The 21,293-nt window shown below is 42.2% G+C and overlaps 1 protein-coding gene across 2 annotated transcripts in view; it reads left to right on the top strand.

The window, feature by feature from the left end:
- pacsin3 (protein kinase C and casein kinase substrate in neurons 3) overlaps positions 1-21,293 on the top strand; it is a 57,815-nt gene that overhangs the window by 31,891 nt on the left and 4,631 nt on the right. For both annotated transcript variants that reach the window (XM_053315004.1, XM_053315005.1), the window contains exons 5-9: positions 427-582; positions 1,934-2,109; positions 6,135-6,255; positions 16,412-16,557; positions 19,506-19,681. In XM_053315004.1, coding sequence (XP_053170979.1) covers positions 427-582; positions 1,934-2,109; positions 6,135-6,255; positions 16,412-16,557; positions 19,506-19,681 — 775 coding nt within the window. The remainder of the gene's footprint in view (positions 1-426; positions 583-1,933; positions 2,110-6,134; positions 6,256-16,411; positions 16,558-19,505; positions 19,682-21,293) is intronic.

A 21,293-nucleotide genomic window follows, 5' to 3' on the forward strand; every position in this document is an offset into this window, starting at 1 on the left:
TGGTTTCTGATGTCGGTAGCACCCAAATATCAGTTTGAGCATCACCACTGTAGAAACTCAACAGAAATGAGAAGTTAATGTGAATATTTGCATTTTAAAGAGTTTGTGAAGGAATGTTTTGCAGTTTCTTTGCTTTGCTTCCTTGCTCATCATGAAATGGCTTTAAGATTTGGGATAGGATGCTACTTTGAATGGAGCAGTCGAGGCAAAGTTAATTACATTTGAAGTAATATTTTAGGGTTGTGTAGTGGTTTTGAGTGAATCATGTTCCTAAATTGAGATATTATTAATACCAGATGCATTGTGGAGTAAATATTACTATATTTAAAGAAAGATATGAGATCTTGTGAATGTAATAGGTGCTGTATTGATGTCAGTGGTAAATCAAAGTGTTAAATGTGTGTGTGTGTGTGTGTGTGTGTGAAGTTGGAGTCCAGCAAGAAGGGCTACCATCAGGCCAGGAAGGAGGAGTGGACGGCCGTTACCAGGGAAACGCACGCCAAGACAGACCCATCCAAGTCTCAAGAGGAAGTCCGCAAGTACACTCTCCGGGTGGAGCGCTGCAGCCAGGAGGCCGAGAAAGTACAAACACACACACACACACACACACACACACACACACACACACACACACACACACACACACACACACCGATACACACACACACACATAAATACAGAGTCCCATGCGTAACTCCACTTGTACTAGTCGGGGTGTGTCTGTGAGTCCAGAAAAACATACCTGTGTGTGTATGTGTGTGTTTTTGACTGTGAAACATGACTGGGCTTGTCTCCTCTGCTCTCCAGGCAAGGAAAGGCTGCCGGTCCTGGAGAGGGAAGTGAGCAACAAAAAACAGGGAAATCCTGAGACTAATTCAGTATCAGTCCGTGTTAGGCGGCCAAAAATGGTGCCCATTCAGTCCCATAAGTATTTCTTGGCTGGTGCATATCAGCATGCGGCAAACAAGGTTCCAAAGTGCCAAAAAAGCCCCCAAAAAAAGGCCCATTTAATATGTGCAGTAGTGTTTCCCCTTTGACCCCGCCCCGCAAGTTCCTGCTTGGCCCACAGACTTTACATTATAATGACTTTGTGGAAAGTTTTACAAATATTAAAACCTCCATGGATCCAAAATTCATAACAGAAAGAGTCATAATTGAGCTTCTCTGCTGTTCGAGGTGACCTGACAGCAGTTTTACAACTTTTTTTTCTTTTACAATGGTGGTCTATGGGAGAAGTGGTTTTTGGGACGCAGGGGGATTTTTCAGGGGGAGTGGCAACTCGGGCAATTTGGCTAATAGGCTGAGCGACAGAACCTTATACTTCCATGGTAAAAATGCTTCCTGTAAGTCAAAAGCAAGGGGCTCAATCTGCTCTCAATGCTTCATTTGTAATGTTAGTATCTACTTCTTCCTCCTCGTGATGATGTCAGATTGTCCAAAAGCCTTTGTCACTTAAGTTGTCTCTAAGGTTGTTCACTTTGTTGCATAATTCAGATTGATTTTGGGCTCAAACATGTAAAGATGCATTTGAGAAGTTTCCATTTACAGTTAAGGACAAGAATCAGGACAGCAGGGGCTCATCAGGAGGGAAGGCCTTAAAGAGACAGGAGCTAAAACGGCCTGTTTCAGACAGAGGCTGAACTGAGTGGCTGCATAAAGAGCCAGTATGAGATAAATAAGGAGTTTTTATTAACTATAAATCATGCAAAGATATTCCAGTAGAGCCCCAGAATATAAAGATAGACCTAGAAAAATGTGCCAATAGATTCCACATATTTCACTCCTTTGTCAAAGCATGAGTATTAGTCTGAAAATCACCTCCGACTTTCTGCAACATGGAGGCACATTCATATTACTTCATCTTTATTAGTGACTGTAGGGTGAACGGGTTCTTCAGTATCTCACTATGTGCTGCGTTTCGTGTGTGTTTCAGGCGAAGGATCGTTATGAAAAAGCCCTGGAGGAGCTGAACCGCTGTAACCCTCGCTACATGGAAGACATGGAGCAGGTGTTCGACCTCACCCAGGAGGCCGAGCGCAACAGGCTGCGCTTCTTTAAGGAAGTCCTGCTTGACATCCACACACACCTCGACCTGTCCAGCAAAGAAGGGTAAGACGCACACACACACACACACACACACACACACACACACACACACACACACACACACACACACACACACACATAAATCCTGAGGGAAAAAGGGTGATTAGATGATTCATGACCCATGACTCAGAACGAAGGCATGTAGAAGTGTCTCAGGTGTGTGTGTGTGTGTGTGTGTGTGTGTGTGAACATTTGTGTATGTACACAGGAGTTAATGGAAAACTCCCGCCGCTGTTGTCCATTAACTATTGACCTCTCATTCTATTTAAACAACCCTCTGTAACCGCGGCAACCGTGATTGGTAAAGTCCAACAGAGTCTAGAGATGAACTTCACATCTAGCTGTGATGAGATGTCCACTTCTGATCGATAGATATATTTACTGTTATGCACACATCTCCGTACTGTGCATACAAAGGTTTTATCACTACATACCTGGAACGGTCAAAAAGACTAATAAATAGTTAATATATGTTCTTTTTTTATTGTCTTTTTAATCTTTTAACTTTTTATCAACCCCTTATTGTGTGTTGGCCTTGTCACTACTCTTTGTATTGTGCTGCCGTTTCTTTGTCTGTCGAAGCCCTCTATTTTAAAAGGTGCTATAAAAATAAAGTTAAGTCTTTAAACTACCTAAAACTAACCTAAAACTTTCTAAAATGTGTATATTATCCACCGAAGTGTGCTGTACAGTATCTGTGACTGGATGTTGTAGGAGAATGACCAAAATGGGATTGCGAGGGCGTTGGGGTCACATGACATGATGCCTGCTCTGTTACTGACGTCTAAGGGGTTAAACGTAGGAAGACTGATGAGTTTAGAAGCAGTACGTGTAATTTAGGACGGCGTGTTCTTGTTGGAGAGAAAACAGGGGCGAGCATTAGAGCAGTATGGATTAAATGGAGCAGTAACTAAAGGTGGAGGTCAACAGAGAAGGACGGCATCTGTGGATGACAGCGGTTTGTAGGTCAAAGCTGAGTTTATTGTACCAGGTGATTTAGAAAAAGCCATGCAGTGATTTTACTGTATTTATTTGAATTGGTTTGTTTGCTTCCTACTTTTAGTGTAGCGTTGTTTGTTCTCCATAATCAAAGTGTACAGTTCAGTATGGAGAGCCCAGCCCAGCTAATGACCACCTGCCCTCCTAAAGTCCTAAAATCCAGACTGTCACAAACATCACTTAACTCTATTATTACCTGAAGTCAATTACCATGCATGACGTAGTAGTTTTAAACCTTTTTTTAAGCTCTTCTCCTCTCAAAATGAAGCAGCACCCACTCACTGCCTCTAATCACAGGTTGCATGCAAAGAGATTTTGTCTTTTTCATGTAAATAATTGTTAAAGGTCCCCAAGAGTTAGAGCAAAGCAGCATTTCAAGCAAAGGAAAGGCAAAGATAATAGAAAAGTTAGAAAAACAAATATAAATGTACACAGGAGAAATATGTTTTTTATCATTTCCTTTTCTAATAATACTTTCCGGAAGCCTCAGATTGACTGTTTGGCCTCATGTGGGGGTCTCGACCCCTTTGGGACCAGAGTTTATTTTAGTTTGAGTTTATTTGGTTTATAAAAGGACAGTGTGCTGCTTGGACATTAATCATTTACGAGAAATAAGAAGATGATTGCTCCATATTTAGAAGCTAATTTAACATCTGTTTTCCTGCAGTAAACAAGTAACCACGATAGTACACAGAACACAATATATAATCCAGTACATAAAGAGTTATAGAGCAACTAATAAGAATGCATAAAGTTTTATATGCCCTGAATAATTGTGAAGCACTGGTGGAATATAATTTGTGTTGACATAATGCTTCCCCTCACGTCCCCTCATCCCTGAGTATGAAAAACATCTCCCATCTGATTTATCTTGAAAATCTTTTAAAAAATGTGCATATTTGAAGTGTGTTTGCTACTGAATATAATCAGCAGGCTTTAAAAGGAAGTTCATCATTCAAACAGCCTTCAGGCATCTACCTGCAGCTCCTGGCAGTAGATGAATGGATACAAGTTTTTCCCTTCGTATCATTATCTGAGTGTAAACACACCAGCACAAAGCTGATAGAAAAACTGGCTCAGAAATATGAAACATACAATACTGTTATCTGAAATTCCACCTGTTAAAGAAAGCTACAGGAATTTAAAGGTGCAGCCCCCTGAACACACAACGTGTAACCAGAAGCTGCGTCTGGTAAACTACACTGAAATACTAACAGGAGAGCTGCAGGTCAGAGCAACATGTGAGGAAAGCCACAATCATGACTTTCAGCTTAGAGTTTTGGTTTTACAACAAATGTATGGCTTCTCATCAACCTCATTTGAACCAGGAGAGACCAGAGAATCAGGCAAAAAGAGTTGTTTATTATCCAGATTATATTGACGATTAGGTATTGTCAAAAGTCTCTGGCGCTTGGACTCTGCAGAGAGATTTTGAATTGAAAGACTTCAGTCCTGAGCAGCAGTAAGATAGATCAGACACTGGTGGTGGTGGCTGATGACTTCTGCTGATACTGATCAGGCTGACGAGGTTGATGAAGTGACGCCCTGATAAATATGAAGACTGGGTGGTGATGTGGAGGTAGCGGCTCATGACAAATGGCATCAAGAAAGCACTAAAGCAGAGAAGATGAACATTTAAAAAGATAGCTGCAGTATAATAGGCTGTCAATGAAGGTGTGTTGCTGTGGTAGTGGTTAGATGTGACTGGTTGATGTGAACAGCTGACGTCTTAATTGATGCCCCAAAAATGACAGCAAGGAAATTATTAGTGAGCTGTAAGAGGGATCAGAATGAGCAAAGGATGAGAAATTAAACTATAGACATGAACATACAAAAAAGAAAGTCCTGTCTGAACTTTCACTAAGCTTCATTTCCAGCTGCAGCAGACAGATGTTTTCAGCAAATAAACTCACCAATTCTGCTTCTCTTAATTTCTCTTTTTAAACATGATTCATACATAAATCAATTCCAGTTGTTTCTTCTTTGCGAGACTCGTGACAGATGTGCAGTCAACACTTTATGATGTTTATCCACATTAAAGGCAAAACTATTAATGAAAGCTATAAAACCTTTTAAAGGGGAACATTCTGGAGAAAGTGTTTAATTCATGACAGATTAACATTGTTCAGTGTAACATGCTGACGTGACTCTTGACTGATGGGATTATTGCTGTAGAAATGGACATTATACTGAACTGATGTTAACAGGAGTTTAACAGGGAGGATGTTTGAGTTTGAATTAACTGGGGATCAAAAATCAAAAGATAAACATGAGCCTGTCTCAAATAAAGGCCTGGTTCTCTCTTCCACTGACGTGAATGAAGGCTGGGGCTACGTTAACCCTCCTGTTGTCCTCAGGTCAAGGAAGGAAAGGAGTTGGTAGGTAGGTAGGAAGGAAGGAAGGAAGGAGTAAGGAGAGAGGGAGGAAAGAAGTAAGGAGAGAGAGGGGAAGGAAGGAAATGAGTAAGGAGAGAGGGAGGAAAGGAGTAAGGAAGGAAGGAAGGAAGGAAGTAAAGGAGTAAGGAAGGAAGGAAGTAAAGGAGTAAGGAAGGAAGGAAGGAGTAAGGAGAGAGGGAGGAAAGAAGGAAGGAAGGAGTAAGGAGAGCAGGAGGAAAGGAGGAAGGAAGGAAGGAGTAAGGAGAGCGGGAGGAAAGGAGGAAGGAAGGAAGGAGTAAGGAGGGGGGAGGAAGGAAGGAAAGGAGTAAGGATAGAGGGAGGAAGGAAGGAAGGAAGCAAGGAGGGAGCAAAGAAAGAGGGGAGAAGGGAAAGAAGGAAGTAAAAATTTAAAGAAAGAGGGAGGAAGGAAGGAAAGAAGGAACAGTCAAAAGAGACAGGGTCAATTTGACCCGGGAGGGGGGAAAAAAAGTATAAAGCTGGAAAAACTGGTTAACTGCTATTACTGTTAATATTATATGTGTGTGTATGTGTGTATATTAATGTATTCATGTTAATAAATCAGAATCAAATCCACTAATAGCAGCATTTAAAGAAGGAGGCGGGTGACTGACTCACTCTCACTTCGTCCAATAGGTTTAAAGACTTGTACCGAGACCTGGGTCAGACCATCCGAGCAGCCAATGACACGGAAGATCTCAGATGGTGGAGGAACACCCACGGACCGGGCATGAGCATGAACTGGCCACAGTTTGAGGTGTGACACACAAATACACACACACACACACACACACACACACACACACACATACATACACACAGTCGTAACCCTCAGAAATGTGTACTGACTAAATATCCTCATTTTCCAATAACATCCACACTGTCAAGGTCTAAAACTTGAACTAGTCAGAGGACAATGACGCACAAAATCCAGTATGACCCCCCCCCCCCCCACACACACACACACGCACACACTCTTCTGGTTGCTTTCACTTTCAGGATTATTTACTGTACATAACTTCATTCATTCTTTTTTTTCTCTTCAACATTTTCATGAAAACGAGTCATGTGCAGGCAGGACTATAATAGTTATTCATTTTGTGTGTGTGTGTGTGTGTGTGTGTGTGTGTGTGTGTGTGTCAAGAGAGACAAACTGAATATTAAACAGGCCTCTAGTGAAAGCCTTGTTGTGTGACTGAGAGTCCTGAGTGGGGTCAGGAATGTTGGAATCCCCACACACACACACACACACACACACACACACACACACACACACAGATCACACAGGTCTATTTAGTTGTCGGTCTGCAGCTCCAAAGTGAAATCTGTACATATCCAGAGTCAATAAAGACACGCAAATATTTACTAGTGTGTAGAAAACAAAACAGATTCTGGGAATGAGAAGCAGAGAGGAGAGCGTCTATTATAGAGTTTAACCCTCCTGTTGTCCTCGAGTCAAGGAAGGAAGGAAAGAAGGGAGGAAGGAAGGAAAGAAGGAAGGGAGGAAGGAAAGAGGGAAGGAAGGTAGGAGGGAGGGAGGGAGGGAGGGAGAAAGGAAGGGAGTAAAGAAGGACAGAGGAAAGAGGGAAGGGAAGAAGGTAGGGGGGAGGAAAGAAAGAGAGAAGGAGGGAGGGAGGAAGGAATGAAAGAAGGAAAGAAAGGAAGGAAGGAAAGAAGGAACAGTCATAACAGGCGGGTCAATTTGACCCTGTTGGACGACTGGAAGGTTAAATATGTTTTTTCTTTGGATCCTCTCTTGTTTTCTTACTCAGGAACATCAGGTTTATCTATCAGCTGTTATTTTCCTGCGTGTCATAAATTCTTTACTTTATTTAAACTTCATTGAGATATTTACAACGTCAGAGTGTGATCAATACGACTGGTGTGTGTGTGTGGGGGGGGGGGGGGGGGGGGGTGGTTGTTTACTTTAACTGCGTCCTTGCTCTTGCTTAGTGGCCTCTTCCTGACATTGAAATACCTTCCAGAGAGTGAAAACCTGATGCTGTTATTAGCTTTTTGAAGCAGCTTCTAAACAAAATACAGTAACCAGGCTCTCTGGGGACGAGAAAACAGTCAGCCAGGGCAGCAGTGTGGCTCATCGACGTGTTTTTAATAGTTTTTGCACAACAAGAGAAGTCTACAGCATAGAGGAATACGATATATCAGAGTTTGATACACACACGACACAATATTTGATAGTTAATCAGTTGATTGTTTATTTGACTCCGCACAAAAGATTTGTCGACCTTATGAAAAATAGAGGAAATCAGCAGACTGCTCCTTTAAGAAGTGATGTCGTCTTTTCTCAAGCAACTGATTTATTTGCTGTTTTCTTGACTAAAGACAAAAGTTTTAACCCAATTCAACAAGTGTAGGTGCTACTCAGTCATCTAAGTCAGGGGTGTCAAACATGCGACCCGAGGGCCAGAACCGGCCCGCTGAGGAGTGAAATCCGGCCCACTTTCCTTCCTGTGTTCTTTTCCTTCCTTCCCACCTTTCTTCCTTCTGTCCTTCCTACCTTTCTTCCTTCTGTCCTTCCTCCCTTCCTTCCATCTGTCCTTCCTCCCTTCCTTCCATCTGTCCTTCCTTCATCCGTTCCTTCCTTCCTTCTGTCCTTCCTCCCTTTCTTTCTTCTGTCCTTCCTCCCTTTCTTCCTTCCTTCCTCCCTTCCTTCCATCTGTCCTTCCTCCGTTCCTTCCTCCCTTCCCTTCTTATTTCCTTCCTTCCTTCCTTGCTTCTTTCCTTCCATCTTTTTAATGATCCAGCCCACATGAGATCAAACTGGTCTGTCTGTGGCCCTAGAATGAAAATGAGTTTGACACCTCTGATCTAAGTTATCTTACTAGGGATATTTTTATGATGTAATATTTTTAATGTCTTATTTGGCCTTTTTATTATTAGACAGCTGATGAGTGCAGAGAAACAGGAAACTGCTAGAGAAGAGCACTATGCATACATGTATTATGCAAATGAAATGGTAAATGAACTGAGCTTATATAGCTTATATTACACTACATGCTTTTACCCTTTCACTCACACACTCATACGCTCATCAGGAGAAGTTTCTAATCATTCAAACACTGATGGCAAAGCCTTCGGGAGCTATTTAGGGTTCAGTTTTTGCCCAGGGGACACTTGAACATGTGGACTGGAGGAGTCTGGGATTCTTCTGATTAGCAGTAAATTAGGAGACTCATGCAGGCTGTTATAGGAGTTTAGGGCATGGTGGCTGATCTGGTGTGCTGGATTGAACTGTAACGGAGCTCTGAGGCATGAATAATGTATTTCTAATAATCGTAGGTACTGTAAGGTGTGTTTAAGAAAAAACATCACTAATAATGTTGAGTACTGATTTAACCTTCCTGTTGTCCTTGAGTCGAGGGAGGAAGGGAGGAAGAAGGAAGGAAAGGAGGGAGGGAGGGAGGGAGGAAGAAGGAAGGAAAGGAGGGAGGAAGAAGGAAGAAGAAGGAAAGGAGGGAGGAAGAAGGAAGGAAAGGAGGGAGGAAGGAAGGAAGGAAGGAGAAGGAAAGGAGGGAGGAAGAAGGAAGGAAAGGAGGGAGGATGGGAGGAAGGAAAGGAGGGAGGGAGGGAGGGAGGGAGGAAGAAGGAAGGAAAGGAGGGAGGGAGGGAGGGAGGAAGAAGGAAGGAAAGGAGGAAGGGGGGAAGGAAAGGAGGGAGGCAGGAAGGGAGGAAGAAGGAAGGAAGGAAGGGAGGAAGAAGGAAGGAAAGGAGGGAGGGAGGAAGAAGGAAGGAAAGGAGGAAGGGAGGAAGGAAAGGAGGGAGGATGGGAGGAAGGGAGGAAGAAGAAGGAAAGGAGGAAGGGAGGAAGGAAGGAAGGAAAGGAAGGGAGGAAGAAGAAAGGAATGGAGGGAGGAAGGAAGGAAGAAGGAAGGAAGGAAAGGAGGGAGGAAGGGAAGAAAGGAAAGGAGGAAGGAATGAAGGATGGAGGAAAGAAGGACGGAGGCAGGATGGGAGGAAGGAAGGAAGGAAGGAAGGGAGGAAAGAAGGACAGACGGAAGGAAGGGAGGAAAGAAGGACGGAAGGAAGGAAGGAAGGAAGGAGGGACGGAGGGAGGGAGAAAGGAAAAGAGGAAAGGAGGAAGGAAGGAATGAAGGATGGAGGAAAGAACGACGGAAGGAAGGAAGGAAGCGAGGAAAGGAGGACAGATGGAAGGAAGGAAGCGAGGAAAGAAGGACAGAAGGAAGGGAGGAAACAGTTAAAACAGACTGGGTCAATTTGACCCGGGAGGACGACACAAAGGTTAAAACAAAAAAAGAAGCTAGATAGATGATAAAAATCTCAAAAAATGAAGCATTTGAGGCTCAACCACATGACACATGAATCATAATGGAGACTCAGAGTGATTTTGAGAAGATGGGCGTCTTCAGATTTATAAATTAAGCAAATATCCTCTCTATTCAGACGATAGAAATAGAAAAACAATGAGAAAACTATTTTAAGTTCTTTTTCATTTCCTCACCAAGGTTTGTGAGTTCTTGCCTGAGGATGATTTAACAGATTGTGATCATTTCCACGCAGGTCGTCTTTCCGCACCCTCCTCACCCTCCTCACCCTCCTCACCCTCCTCACCCTCCTCACCCTCCTCACCCTCTCTGCTGATGACTCACAGTTTGTTTCTATGTATGAAAAGCTCTGCTGGAACCAATTGTCGGGGTTATAATGGAGATAATAATCACCTGTATCCCTGCCGCTCCCGCGCCGATTCTAGTGTTGGCAGGAACACACTGGCTGCCGATGTGTTTGTCTGATCCTCAAATTTCAAATCATACAAAAGGAGTCGACACATAATACTCAAAAAATGCAGGAAGTAGAGCAGGGGTGTCAAACATGCGGCCCGCGGGCCAGAACCGGCTCACTGAGGGGAGCAATCCAGCCCACTTTCCTTCCTGTGTTCTTTTCCTTCCTTACATCTGTCCTTCCTTCCTTCCTTTTTTCCTCCCTAGCTTTTTTTTTTCCTTTCTTTGTTCCTTCCTTCCTTCCTTCTGTCCTTCCTTCATTTCTTCATTCCTCCCTTCCTTCCTTCTGTCCTTCCTTCTTTTCTTCCTTCTTACCTTCCTTCTTTCCTTCTTTCCTTCCTTCCTCCCTTCCTTCCTTCCTTCTGTCCTTCCTTCTTTCCTTCCTTCCTTCCTTCCTTCCTTCCTTCCGTGTCCTCCCTTCCTTCCCCTTCCATCAGTCCTCCCTTCCTTCCTTCTGTCCTTCCTTAATTTCTTCCTTCCTCCCTTCCTTCCTTCTGTCCTCCCTTCCTTCCTCCCTCCTTCCTTCCTTCCTTCCTCCCTTCCTCCCTTCCTTTCTTCCTCCCTTCCTCCCTTCCTTCCTTCCTTCCTTCCTTCCCTCCTTTCTTCCGACTGTCTGTCTGTCCTTCACTGTCTGTCTTTCCTACCTTTCTTCCCTCCTTCCTTTTGCCTGTCTTTCCTTCCTTCCTTCCCTTCTTATTTCCTTCCTTCCTTCTTTCCCTCCATCTTTTTAATGATCCGGCCCACATCAGATCAAATTGGTCTGTATGTGGCCCTTGAATGAAAATGAGTTTGACACCTCTGAACTAGAGCAACGGATCTTTTTGTTTTGAAGATTTCAGATGTTCTCAAATTCACTTCAGAAATCAGCTATCAGATGGTTGAACTGAAGGTGAGTCACTCCTTTAGCAATGACCATTTTTGAGTTTCGAGTGGTAACACGCTCCTGAATCTCCTTTTCAGCCGGTCTTACTTATTTAAGTTACAACAGCTGCATGTATGAGTGTTTTAATTATAAGTTCAGCACGGCGTAAACAGCTTAAAGGATAATTCAGCTGGAGGTTTTTTTTTCTTTGCTATGAAGTCAGGTGACGGTCAGGTGGCCGTTTAGTCTCAGATTAATGTACAGTGCACAGAGATTAGGATGTAGGCAGGTTACGAGTTCAGCTGTAACACAACATAAGTACAAACTGTGTCAAATAAGTAAGTTACAACACTTTAAGTCCACATATATAACATTTTAAAACCAATATATAAACAGTTAAATGGTTTATAACTCACTAAGATAACATATAAGATATTCCTTTATTAGTCCCAAGGTGGGGAAGATTACAGTGTTGCAGCAGCAAGTGGAAAATAGAAAGAGCATCAATAAAAAGAATGAAAGAACAATAAATAATAAGTGAGTACAAAGTTGCAAAAAAATGCTATCTTTATGCACAAGAGTAATACATACCTGAGTCTGAAATTGATGTTGCACAGATTTTAAAGTGAAAAACACTATAATGAAGTTGTTAACCCTTGTGTCCTCCTCCCGGGTCAAATTGACCCCGTCTCTTTTGACTGTTCCTTCTTTCTTTCCTTCCTTCTTCCCCTCCTCCCCTCTTTCTTTGCTCCCTCCTTCTTCCTTCCTCCCTCCTTACTCCTTCCTTCCTTTCTTCCTTCCTTCCTCCTTTCCTTCCTCCCTTCCTTCTCTCCTAAATTCCTTCTTCTTTTCGTCCTTACTCCTTTCCTTCCTTTTTTTCCTTCTTCCCTCCCTCCTTACTCCTTTCCTTCCTTCCTTTCTTCCTTCCTCCTTTCCTTCCTCCCTTTCTTCTCTCCTAAATTCCTTCTTCTTTTCGTCCTTACTCCTTTCCTTCCCTCCTTCCTTCCTTCCTTCCTTCCTTCCTTAACCTGAGGATAACAGGAGGGTTAATAGATATAAGAATAGGTTTGTCTGTCAACTAATATTAAGCTGTCTTTTTTGTCTACTAAAGCAAAATATCTACTTGTCCTGTGTCAGGCGCCAAAAGAAAGAGATGTATATTTTAAAGTGTTTGATTTCATGATGCTGCCGTCTAGCTTTGCATTAATTTGATGAAATACTGCTCAGTCATCTGCTTACATAGCTGGAGTCTCTTTTTCCATACAGCAAACCAAATCTTTTCATAAAGCAAGAATGTGTCATTCAGAGCAGACGGTCACACTGAGCCTGATTGCATCCTGCTACACAACAGCAACACACTCTGAGCAACAAGCTACATCAGCTTTCCTGCTAAAGTCTCTTTCTCATCTTACATACAAACATAAACACACATCTTGTTCTGCACCTCAGCGCTTCATGAATGAGCCACTAAACAAACAGTCACGGGGGAAAAGTGCTCCTTTAACATCAGATGTCAGGCTAAACAGCTAAACAGCTAATTATCTGCTCAGCTGCGGGGCATTAAACAGCACGTAAACGTCAGACCTGTTGGATCTGCGTTTGGTTGTTGCACTTCCCTGTAATCCCTGTTAGTGATTCACTGTCTGTCCATGACTTGTAGCTACAGCAGTTTATTTACTTTGTCTCTGTGCTGTACGATGTGATACTGTTGGCCTGCTAGCTAATGTCAATCAAACAAAGCTCTGAGACAGAAAGGAGCATTGTTCTTTTTTCTTTTCTCTGTTTTTCTAACTCTCCTCTCACTGCTGCTCAACAGGTGTCTGAAGCCTTATTTAAGCTTAAAATTAACTTTTAAATACATACAAGGAAATAAAGTAACACAAAAAATGACTTTGGTACTAAAAAGACTGTAATGTTGAAATATATCTACTTGATTTGACTCATTTGGACGGCTGAAGCTTCATATTAGCTTCAGATCAACTTTTCAATACATTATGCCAAGGGTGTCAAACATGCGGCCCGTGGGCCAGAACCAGCCCGCCGAGGGGTCCAATTCGGCCCACTTTCCTTCCTGTCTTCCTTCCTTCCTTCCTTCCTTCCTTCCTTCCTTCCTTCTTTTCCTTCCTTCCACCCATCCTTCTCCTTTTCTTTCCTTCCCACCTTCCTTCTATTTGTCATTCCTCCCTTTCTGTTTCCTTCTTTTCCTTCCTTCCTTCCTTCCTTCCTTCCTTCCTTCCTTCCTTCCTTCTTTTTGTTCTTCCTTCCTTTCTTCCTTCCTTCCTTCCTTCTTTCCTTCCTTCCTTCTTTTTGTCCTCCTCCCTCCCTCCCTCCCTCCCTTCCTTCCTTCCTTCCTTCCTTCCTTCCTTCCTTCCTTCCTTCCTTCCTTCCTTCCTTCCTTCCTTCCTTCCTTCCTTCCTTCCTTCCTTCTTTTTAATGATCCGGCCCACATTAGATCAAATTGGGCGGTTTGTGGCCTTTGAATGAAAATGAGTTTGACACCTCTGCATTATGCACATAACTTTGTATTGAGGACAGTTACATTGTAATCACATTAGCAGTGGATCTTATAATGGTCAGTATGAACAGGAGGAGTCATTACAGCAAATCCAAACCTGTTTCCTGAGTTCATACAGGCACTGGATCATTTAATTTATTTATTTAAAGTAAAACATATCCTTTAATGTGTGTTGTTAACAACTGTAACTCCTCCTGTGGGCAATCATAAGTGAAGGTCTTTAAAATATAATAAGATAATAAAAAGACAATGAAAGTAAAAACACAGTTATAGTTATAAATACGGTATGACGTCATAGGAAAAGTTGTAACTGCCGACAAATACTTCACATAATCTGCTTATCACTACGAAACTAAATACCTTTATATCTGCTTATGACCACTTTAGTGTGTTTCTAAGAATACAACTGCAGTTTGACATCAACTTCAGATGAAATTAGATTTTTGAATTCTTTATTTTCTTCATTCTGTGCAAAGAAATGAGTATGATGGAGTTTCTATAGAAGGAGAGAGATGGAGAAAAGGTTGACAGACAGAAGACGAATCTCATCTGTCCTCTGAGGAATCTCCAGGCGTTCCCACAGCGCTGCCGACATGCAAACAGAGAGCCTTTGTCCTTTATACACACACACACACACACACACACACACATACTTGTATTTCTGTACTTGTGAGGACTTTTTGTAAACTATATATTCATTCATAACTCCCTCCGCTGCACACTGAACCCTATAATGTATTTTTAGTATGTAAAGAGTAATTTAATGTTCTCACTCTGGAGGAAATCTTGTTCTCTTGTGCATGTGTGTCGTTATTTCTAAATATGTGAGGATATTTGATTAAGAATACACACACACACACACACACACACACACACACACACACACACTCTCTCCTGTACATTGAATAGGTCGTTCTATGCTCCACTCCAGTTACCTTCTTCTGTCCTCATGTGTTATTATGGCCGATGGGAGCTTGTGTTGGGTAGTTTTGTCTGGGTTTGTGATCTGATGGACTACATTGATTATCTAAGACAAAAAAAATGTACATTGGCGTTATCAGATTACATAACTTTATCTCTTCACAAACAAAAGAGCCACAAATCAGACGGCTCACACCTGACAATTGTGAGATAAATATGGAGAGGAGGGAGGAAGGGAGGAAGGAAGGAAGAAAAAGGAGTAAGGAAGGAGGGAGGGAGGAAGGAAGAAAAAGGAGTAAGGAGGGAGGGAGGGAGGAAGGAAGAAAAAGGAGTAAGGAGGGAGGGAGGGAGGAAGGAAGAAAAAGGAGTAAGGAAGGAGGGAGGGAGGGAGGAAGGAAGGAAGAAAAAGGAGTAAGGAGGGAGGGAGGGAGGGAGGAAAGGAAGTAAGGAAGGAAGGAAGGAAAGGAGTAAGGACAAAAGAGGAAGGAATTTAGGAGAGAAGGAAGGAAGGAAGGAAGGAAAGAAAGGAGTAGGGAAGGCGGGAGGGAGGAAGGAAGGAAAGGAGTAAGGAGGGAGGGAGGAAGGAAGGAAGGAAGGAAGGAAGGAAGGAAGGAATGACAAAAGAGGAAGGAATTTAGGAGAGAAAGAAGGGAGGAAGGAAGGAAGGAAAGAAAGGAGTAAGGACGGAGGGAGGAAGGAAGGAAGGAAGGAAGCAAAGAAAGAGGGGAGGAGGGGAAGAAGGAAGGAAAAATTAAAGAAAGAGGGAAGAAGGAAGAAGGAACAGACGAGGACGACAGGAAGAGCCATGCACTGTCCCTGTTAAATAAACAAATAAAATAAATAAATAAATAAAAATCTCTTCACAAACAAAAGAGCCACAAGTCAGACGGCTCACACCTGACAACGTATTACACCGTGGGATTATGTTCTCTCTGTCACAGTGGTGAGATAAATATGGAGAAGTCTTTGGTTCAGTGCCATATACTGTACCTCACTGTTAGACTTGAACACAACAGCGGAGAGTCAGAAATACAGGATCTGATTCTCAACATGTGACTGCTGCTATGATCCACGTCTATAAACCAGCTGATCGGAATAAGACCTGAAATGACACAAAATACACTGAATGCAGTTTAGAGGGAAACACACTTGTTACCTTTAATACATCATAGCACATAAAAACCAGCATGATGGATGTGAAAGGAAAAATAAGTTTATGTGCAGATGGATGACGAGCTGATGACATGTCGCTGCTTTCACTTTACTTTCTTCTATTTCTGTCGTAACGCTTTGAGTCACCACACATTCATCTCACATTCATCTCACATTCATCTCACAGTCTGACACAGATCACAGATTTTATTGCAGGCATTTTCACACAATGTGACACGCAATGAACTAAATAATCATTGTCGTCACACAGTCTTCTCACACTTACTTATTGTTCAGTGTCAAATTTGAGCTGTAAAAACACCCAAAATACCCAATTCCTTTTAGCCAGACTTTTCTTAATGTGACCGACCATATACACAAATATGGAATTAAAATGCATTGTTTTTAAATTATTGTGCTGTTGATACACATTTTGATATATGCAAATGTAAATTTGACACCAAATCAGCATTTTAACATGTTCAAATGTTCTCCTGGACTATAAAATAGTGATTGTGAAAGATTCAAGATTCAAGATTCAAGATTCAAGATGCTTTATTTGTCAGTCATCATCAACATGTGAGCGAGATATAGTACTCAGGTCTCAGATACTAAAATAAATTAAATCTAATTTAAAACAACCCCCCCCCCCCCCGTCTATTATTATCATTATTAAACAACAGTGTGTGTTTGTGTGTGTGTGCAGGAATGGTCTCCGGAAGCGAACCGCTCCATCAGCAGGAAGATGCGAGGCACACGCTCCGAGGAGAACGTGGTCACCCTCACCAACATCGTCTCCTCGGGGGGAAATGACATCCCACCCAGCCCCATCACCATCACCCAGGACAGCAGGTAGACAACCGCCTCCACGCCATCCTTAATGTCACGTTGATTCAGAGCCTATAATAATTGAATCTGTATCTATAAAAAGATGCTGAGTTTATTTTGAAGGGTGAAAGTGAGACTAGAAAGTGTTAAAAAAGAGTTTCTCTCTCGTCTTTCTTTTGCATACACACGCAGTACTAAAACACAAACACATGCACTAATTAAAAAGAACAGACTGCTTGCGTGTGTGCATGCAGGCCCTTACACACACACACACACACACACACACACACACACACACACACACACACACACACACACACACACACACACACACACACACACACACACACACACACACACTTGTTTTTGTTAAGTTTTAATACAGCGCGTACCTGTTGCCTATTTAGCCCAGACTGAACACACGACTACAATTATCTCTATTTGAGCCACCTGTGTGTGTGTCTGTGTGTCTGTGTGTGTGTGTGTGTGTGTCTGTGTGTCTGTGTGTGTGTCTAGTTTAGTTATATAGTTACCTGGTAGTCACCCTGAGGAGTTGACATCCTGCACATAACACACACTCTTAATTAGTAACTAGAAAGCTGACTCATTCTCATGCGAGTTAGAGACGCTGTTTAAATCTCCCTGCAGTTTGTTCCTAAAGAGCAACACCACTGCACACGTTTGGCTTTAAATCAGTTGCTCTACTTCTTCTAATCTAATCCCATCGTGTCTGAGTCTGAAGATCTGAACTCAGCACAATCTCTTCTTCAGCTAGAAACAGGCACTGAAGCCAATTTAAAGTCTGTAAATATGATTCTTTTGTATTAGAAGCTATCTGATGATGTTATCTTGATACATGTGACTGGTTAAACCATCCAGTTGATTCTTGTGAGGGAGGGAGGGAGGAAGGAAGGAAAGGAAGGAAGGGAGGAAGAAGGAAGGAAAGGAGGGAGGGAGGAAGAAGGAAGGAAAGGAGGAAGGAAAGGAAAGAAGGAAGGTAGGAGGAAGGAAGGAAAGAAGGAAGGTAATGGGGAGGAAAGAAAGAGAGAAGGAGGAAGGAAGGAAGGACAGAATGAAGGAAGAAAGGGGATGGAGGAAAGAGAGAGGAAGGACGAAGAGAGGAAAGAAGGAACAGTCAAAACAGACGGGGTCAGTTTGACCCGGGAGGACGACACAAAGGTTAATTAGGTTGTTTTGCCAAACTGTCCAAAACCTTCAATTTATTGTCATATATGACAAATAAAAACAGCAAATCACCACATTCAAGAAGCAGGAACCATAAACATGTGGCATACTCACTTCAAAAATGACTGAAATGACTGAAATGACATCATAGTTTATCAAAATATTTGCTGTTTAATCGACACATCTATAAAAAGTGTAGTCATGCATACAGCTCAATGTTTTCCTTCCATTCGGGAAACGTTTGAGGTCACTTCATAGATTGATCACCTAGCCTATTTGCTACCTGAAGACATATATTTATTGTCCACCACATTATTTCAGTTTCTCAATGTTCAATTTAAAGATTTTAGTGTCCTTATAAAATTCAGTAAATGGAACACGAGATAATATGTTTTCCTAAAAATCAGTGTTTGTACATTTCTGTACTTTTGTGACGAAGGCGGAAAAAGGAAGATGTCTGAAATCTCAGTTTACTGCTCACAATAAACTCACCTACTCTATGTTAATATGTGAGGAAATGGTGAATAGACTTGTTGTCCAATGCAAAATTAGAAGTTGGACACAAATAAAATAGCATAAAGTGAATACAATGAACTCTGTAGCAGACAGGAAGTGATTTCAAACACAGTCATTGTTATTTACTGTGCAGCTTCCTCCTCGTGTGTATAAATAAGACTCGTCTCCCTCGGAGTTCACCGTCGTACCCTGAACTCAGCGTCTGTGGTGTCTGACTGATACACACACACACACATACAACACACACATACACACACACACACACCCCGAAGCTCTACTGCTCAGACCTTTTCACACACTCAGGACGTCCATGATGACGCTCGCTGCGGTTGCCAGGGGCGACGTGTGACGCAGCTGCGAAGCCTCTGTTATCTGATTTACAACATCTCCAGTGAGGTCATGTTAAGTTTGAAGGAGGACATGTGATGCACGGTAACACAGGGAGACAGGAAAACACCAAAAAATGAGAAAATGAAAAAAAAGAACATTAAATTATTATTAAAACGTGTAGATTAGAAAGTAGAAACACTTTAATTGAAGAGGATGTTAATGAGATTTCTACTATTTGGCAATAATTGGTGTTCTTCATTAACTTCATGATGCTGCATTCAGGTGCTGTTGAAATAATAGGACAACACAAACCACCTATCACAGAAGCTTTTTCAGCATCTGGTTGCTGTCAGCTGAAAATATTGACCTCTCCGTCACCTCCGTCCTCTCTCTCCTCTTGCTCCTCTCTCTCCTCTCTCCTCTCCTCTCTTCTCTCTCCTCTATCTCCTCTCTCCTCTCTCCTCTCCTCTCCTCTCTCCTCTCTCCTCTCTCTCCTCTCTCCTCTCCTCTCTCCTCTCTCCTCTCCTCTCTCTCCACTCTCTCTCTCCTCTTTCTCTCCTCTCTCCTCTCCTCTCCTCTCCTCTCCTCTCTCTCCTCTCTCCTCTCTCCTCTCTCTCCTCTCCTCTCTCTCCACTCTCTCTCTCCTCTCTCCTCTCTCTCCTCTCTCTCCTCTCTCTCCTCTCTCCTCTCTCTCTTCTCTCTCTCCTCTCTCCTCTCTCCTCCCTCTCCTCTCTCTCTCCTCTCCTCTCGCCTCTCCCCTCTCTCCTCTCTCTTCTCTCTCTCCTCTCTCCCCCTCTCTCCTCTCTCCTCTCTCCTCTCTCCTCTCCCCTCTCCTCTCTCTCCTCTCTCCTCTCCTCTCTCTCCTCTCTCCTCTCCCCTCTCTCTCCTCTCTCCTCTCTCCTCTCTCTCCTCTCTCTTCTCTCTCCTTTCTCCTCTCTCAGGATGAAAAGCTATTCATCAGAATGGTCCGACGAGGAAAGCCCTAAGAAGGTTTTGGGCGTGAACGGCGTCGGGGAGGTGGAGGACGAGGAGGAGCAGGAGCAGGTAGAGGGGGTGCCAGTTCGAGCGCTGTATGATTACACGGGCCAGGAGGCCGATGAGCTCAGCTTTAAAGCAGGTATTAACCCGTACTAATGCTTGTAGAGGAGAGGCATCACAGGGGAGACGTACTGTAGGGTGATTTTTGATTTGTGGCTGCTGTTGTTTCATAAAATGTGCAAATCAGACAATAAAACAACTTTAATTTAAAGTTAAATCCAATCCACAAACTCTGTAACATCCTGTGCTTGTGAAAGTTGAAATGAGTAAAGTCAGGTGCTGATTTGAGTATTCGTTATGGTAATTTTTAAGATCTATTATCCCAATATTATATCTCAATGATCTTATTGTTATTATATCAAGATATAAAATATTTTTCTCTAAATTGTGACCAAAATATTTCATCTTGATGGGCTTCTATACAAATTAATGTCATCATGGTATTAACAGAAAGATTAAATACACATAATATTACAGTTAAAAGCATGATAACAAAAAATCACTTGGTAACAGTTCTGAATAACAAAGCAATGAAATAAATAGTTATTTTTTCATCTCTGATCCCAAGATAATTGAGTACCACAAAAAACTTGTTTTATATAGAAAATGTAATAAATTGCTGTTAACGATTATTTTCAGACAATCTGACAATGAATTTATGAATCATGTGTTATTCACTGCTACTGTATATTAAAAGAAAAAGAAATCCAGCAGTTATTCACATTTGAGGATCTGAAGCCAGCGAATGTTTGGCATCTTTTTTTTATTATTACACAAATGATTCATTAAGTATCAGTAAAAAATAATTGCATGCTAAGCCTCTATGCATGGTCTACTTAATGAATCAACTAATTGATTTAGCTCTAGTCGTGATTGAGTGAAAATAGCTTTGAAATATAAATATCAGCATTTTCTCTCAGCTTGTGTAGATGTTGTATTAAAATGAAATCCTGAAAAGCTAAAAGTTAAGAAATCAGATATTTTCCGGAGTGATTTTGTAGATCATGTAAAACTCCCAAATAAGCACAAACAGCCTCAAGAAATGTACGACAGATTTGCACATTGTTATGAAATCACAGCTGAAAATAATAAAAGAATAAATGTAAATTAAATAAAAATGTTCCTTATTTCAGTTCACCTGTGATGCCTCGTCTTAACACATTCACACACACACACACACACTGTCAGACATGAGTAATGATGATCAGACGCAGTAACACTGTGTTGCTATGGGAACACAACCATAACACACACACATTACATCTTAGCTCAGTCTGCATGTCAGTTACTGCTGTGACCAGTTCAACCAGTAGAAATGATCCCAACCCAGTCACAGAGATAGCTCCTCTGATTTTTACTTTTTATCACATGAATGTTTAACCCTCCTGTCGTCCTCCCGGGTCAAATTGACCCCGTCTTATTATTCTTTCCTCCTTTCCTTCCTTCCGTCTGTACTTCCTCCATCCCCCTTTCTTCCCTTCTTTCTCCCTCCTTTCCTTCCTTCTTCCTTCTTTCCTTTCCTCCCTGCCTGCCTTCCTTCCTTCTTCCTTCTTTCCTTTCCTTCCTTCTTCCTTCTTTCCTTTCCTCCCTTCCTTCCTTCCTCCCACCTTTCCTTCCTTCCTTCTTCCCTTTCCTCCCTTCCTTCCTTCCGTCTGTTCTTCCTCCATCCCCCTTTCTTCCCTCCCTTCCTT

This window comes from Scomber japonicus, chromosome 1, assembly GCF_027409825.1.
Source record: "Scomber japonicus isolate fScoJap1 chromosome 1, fScoJap1.pri, whole genome shotgun sequence".
Lineage (NCBI taxonomy): Eukaryota > Metazoa > Chordata > Actinopteri > Scombriformes > Scombridae > Scomber > Scomber japonicus.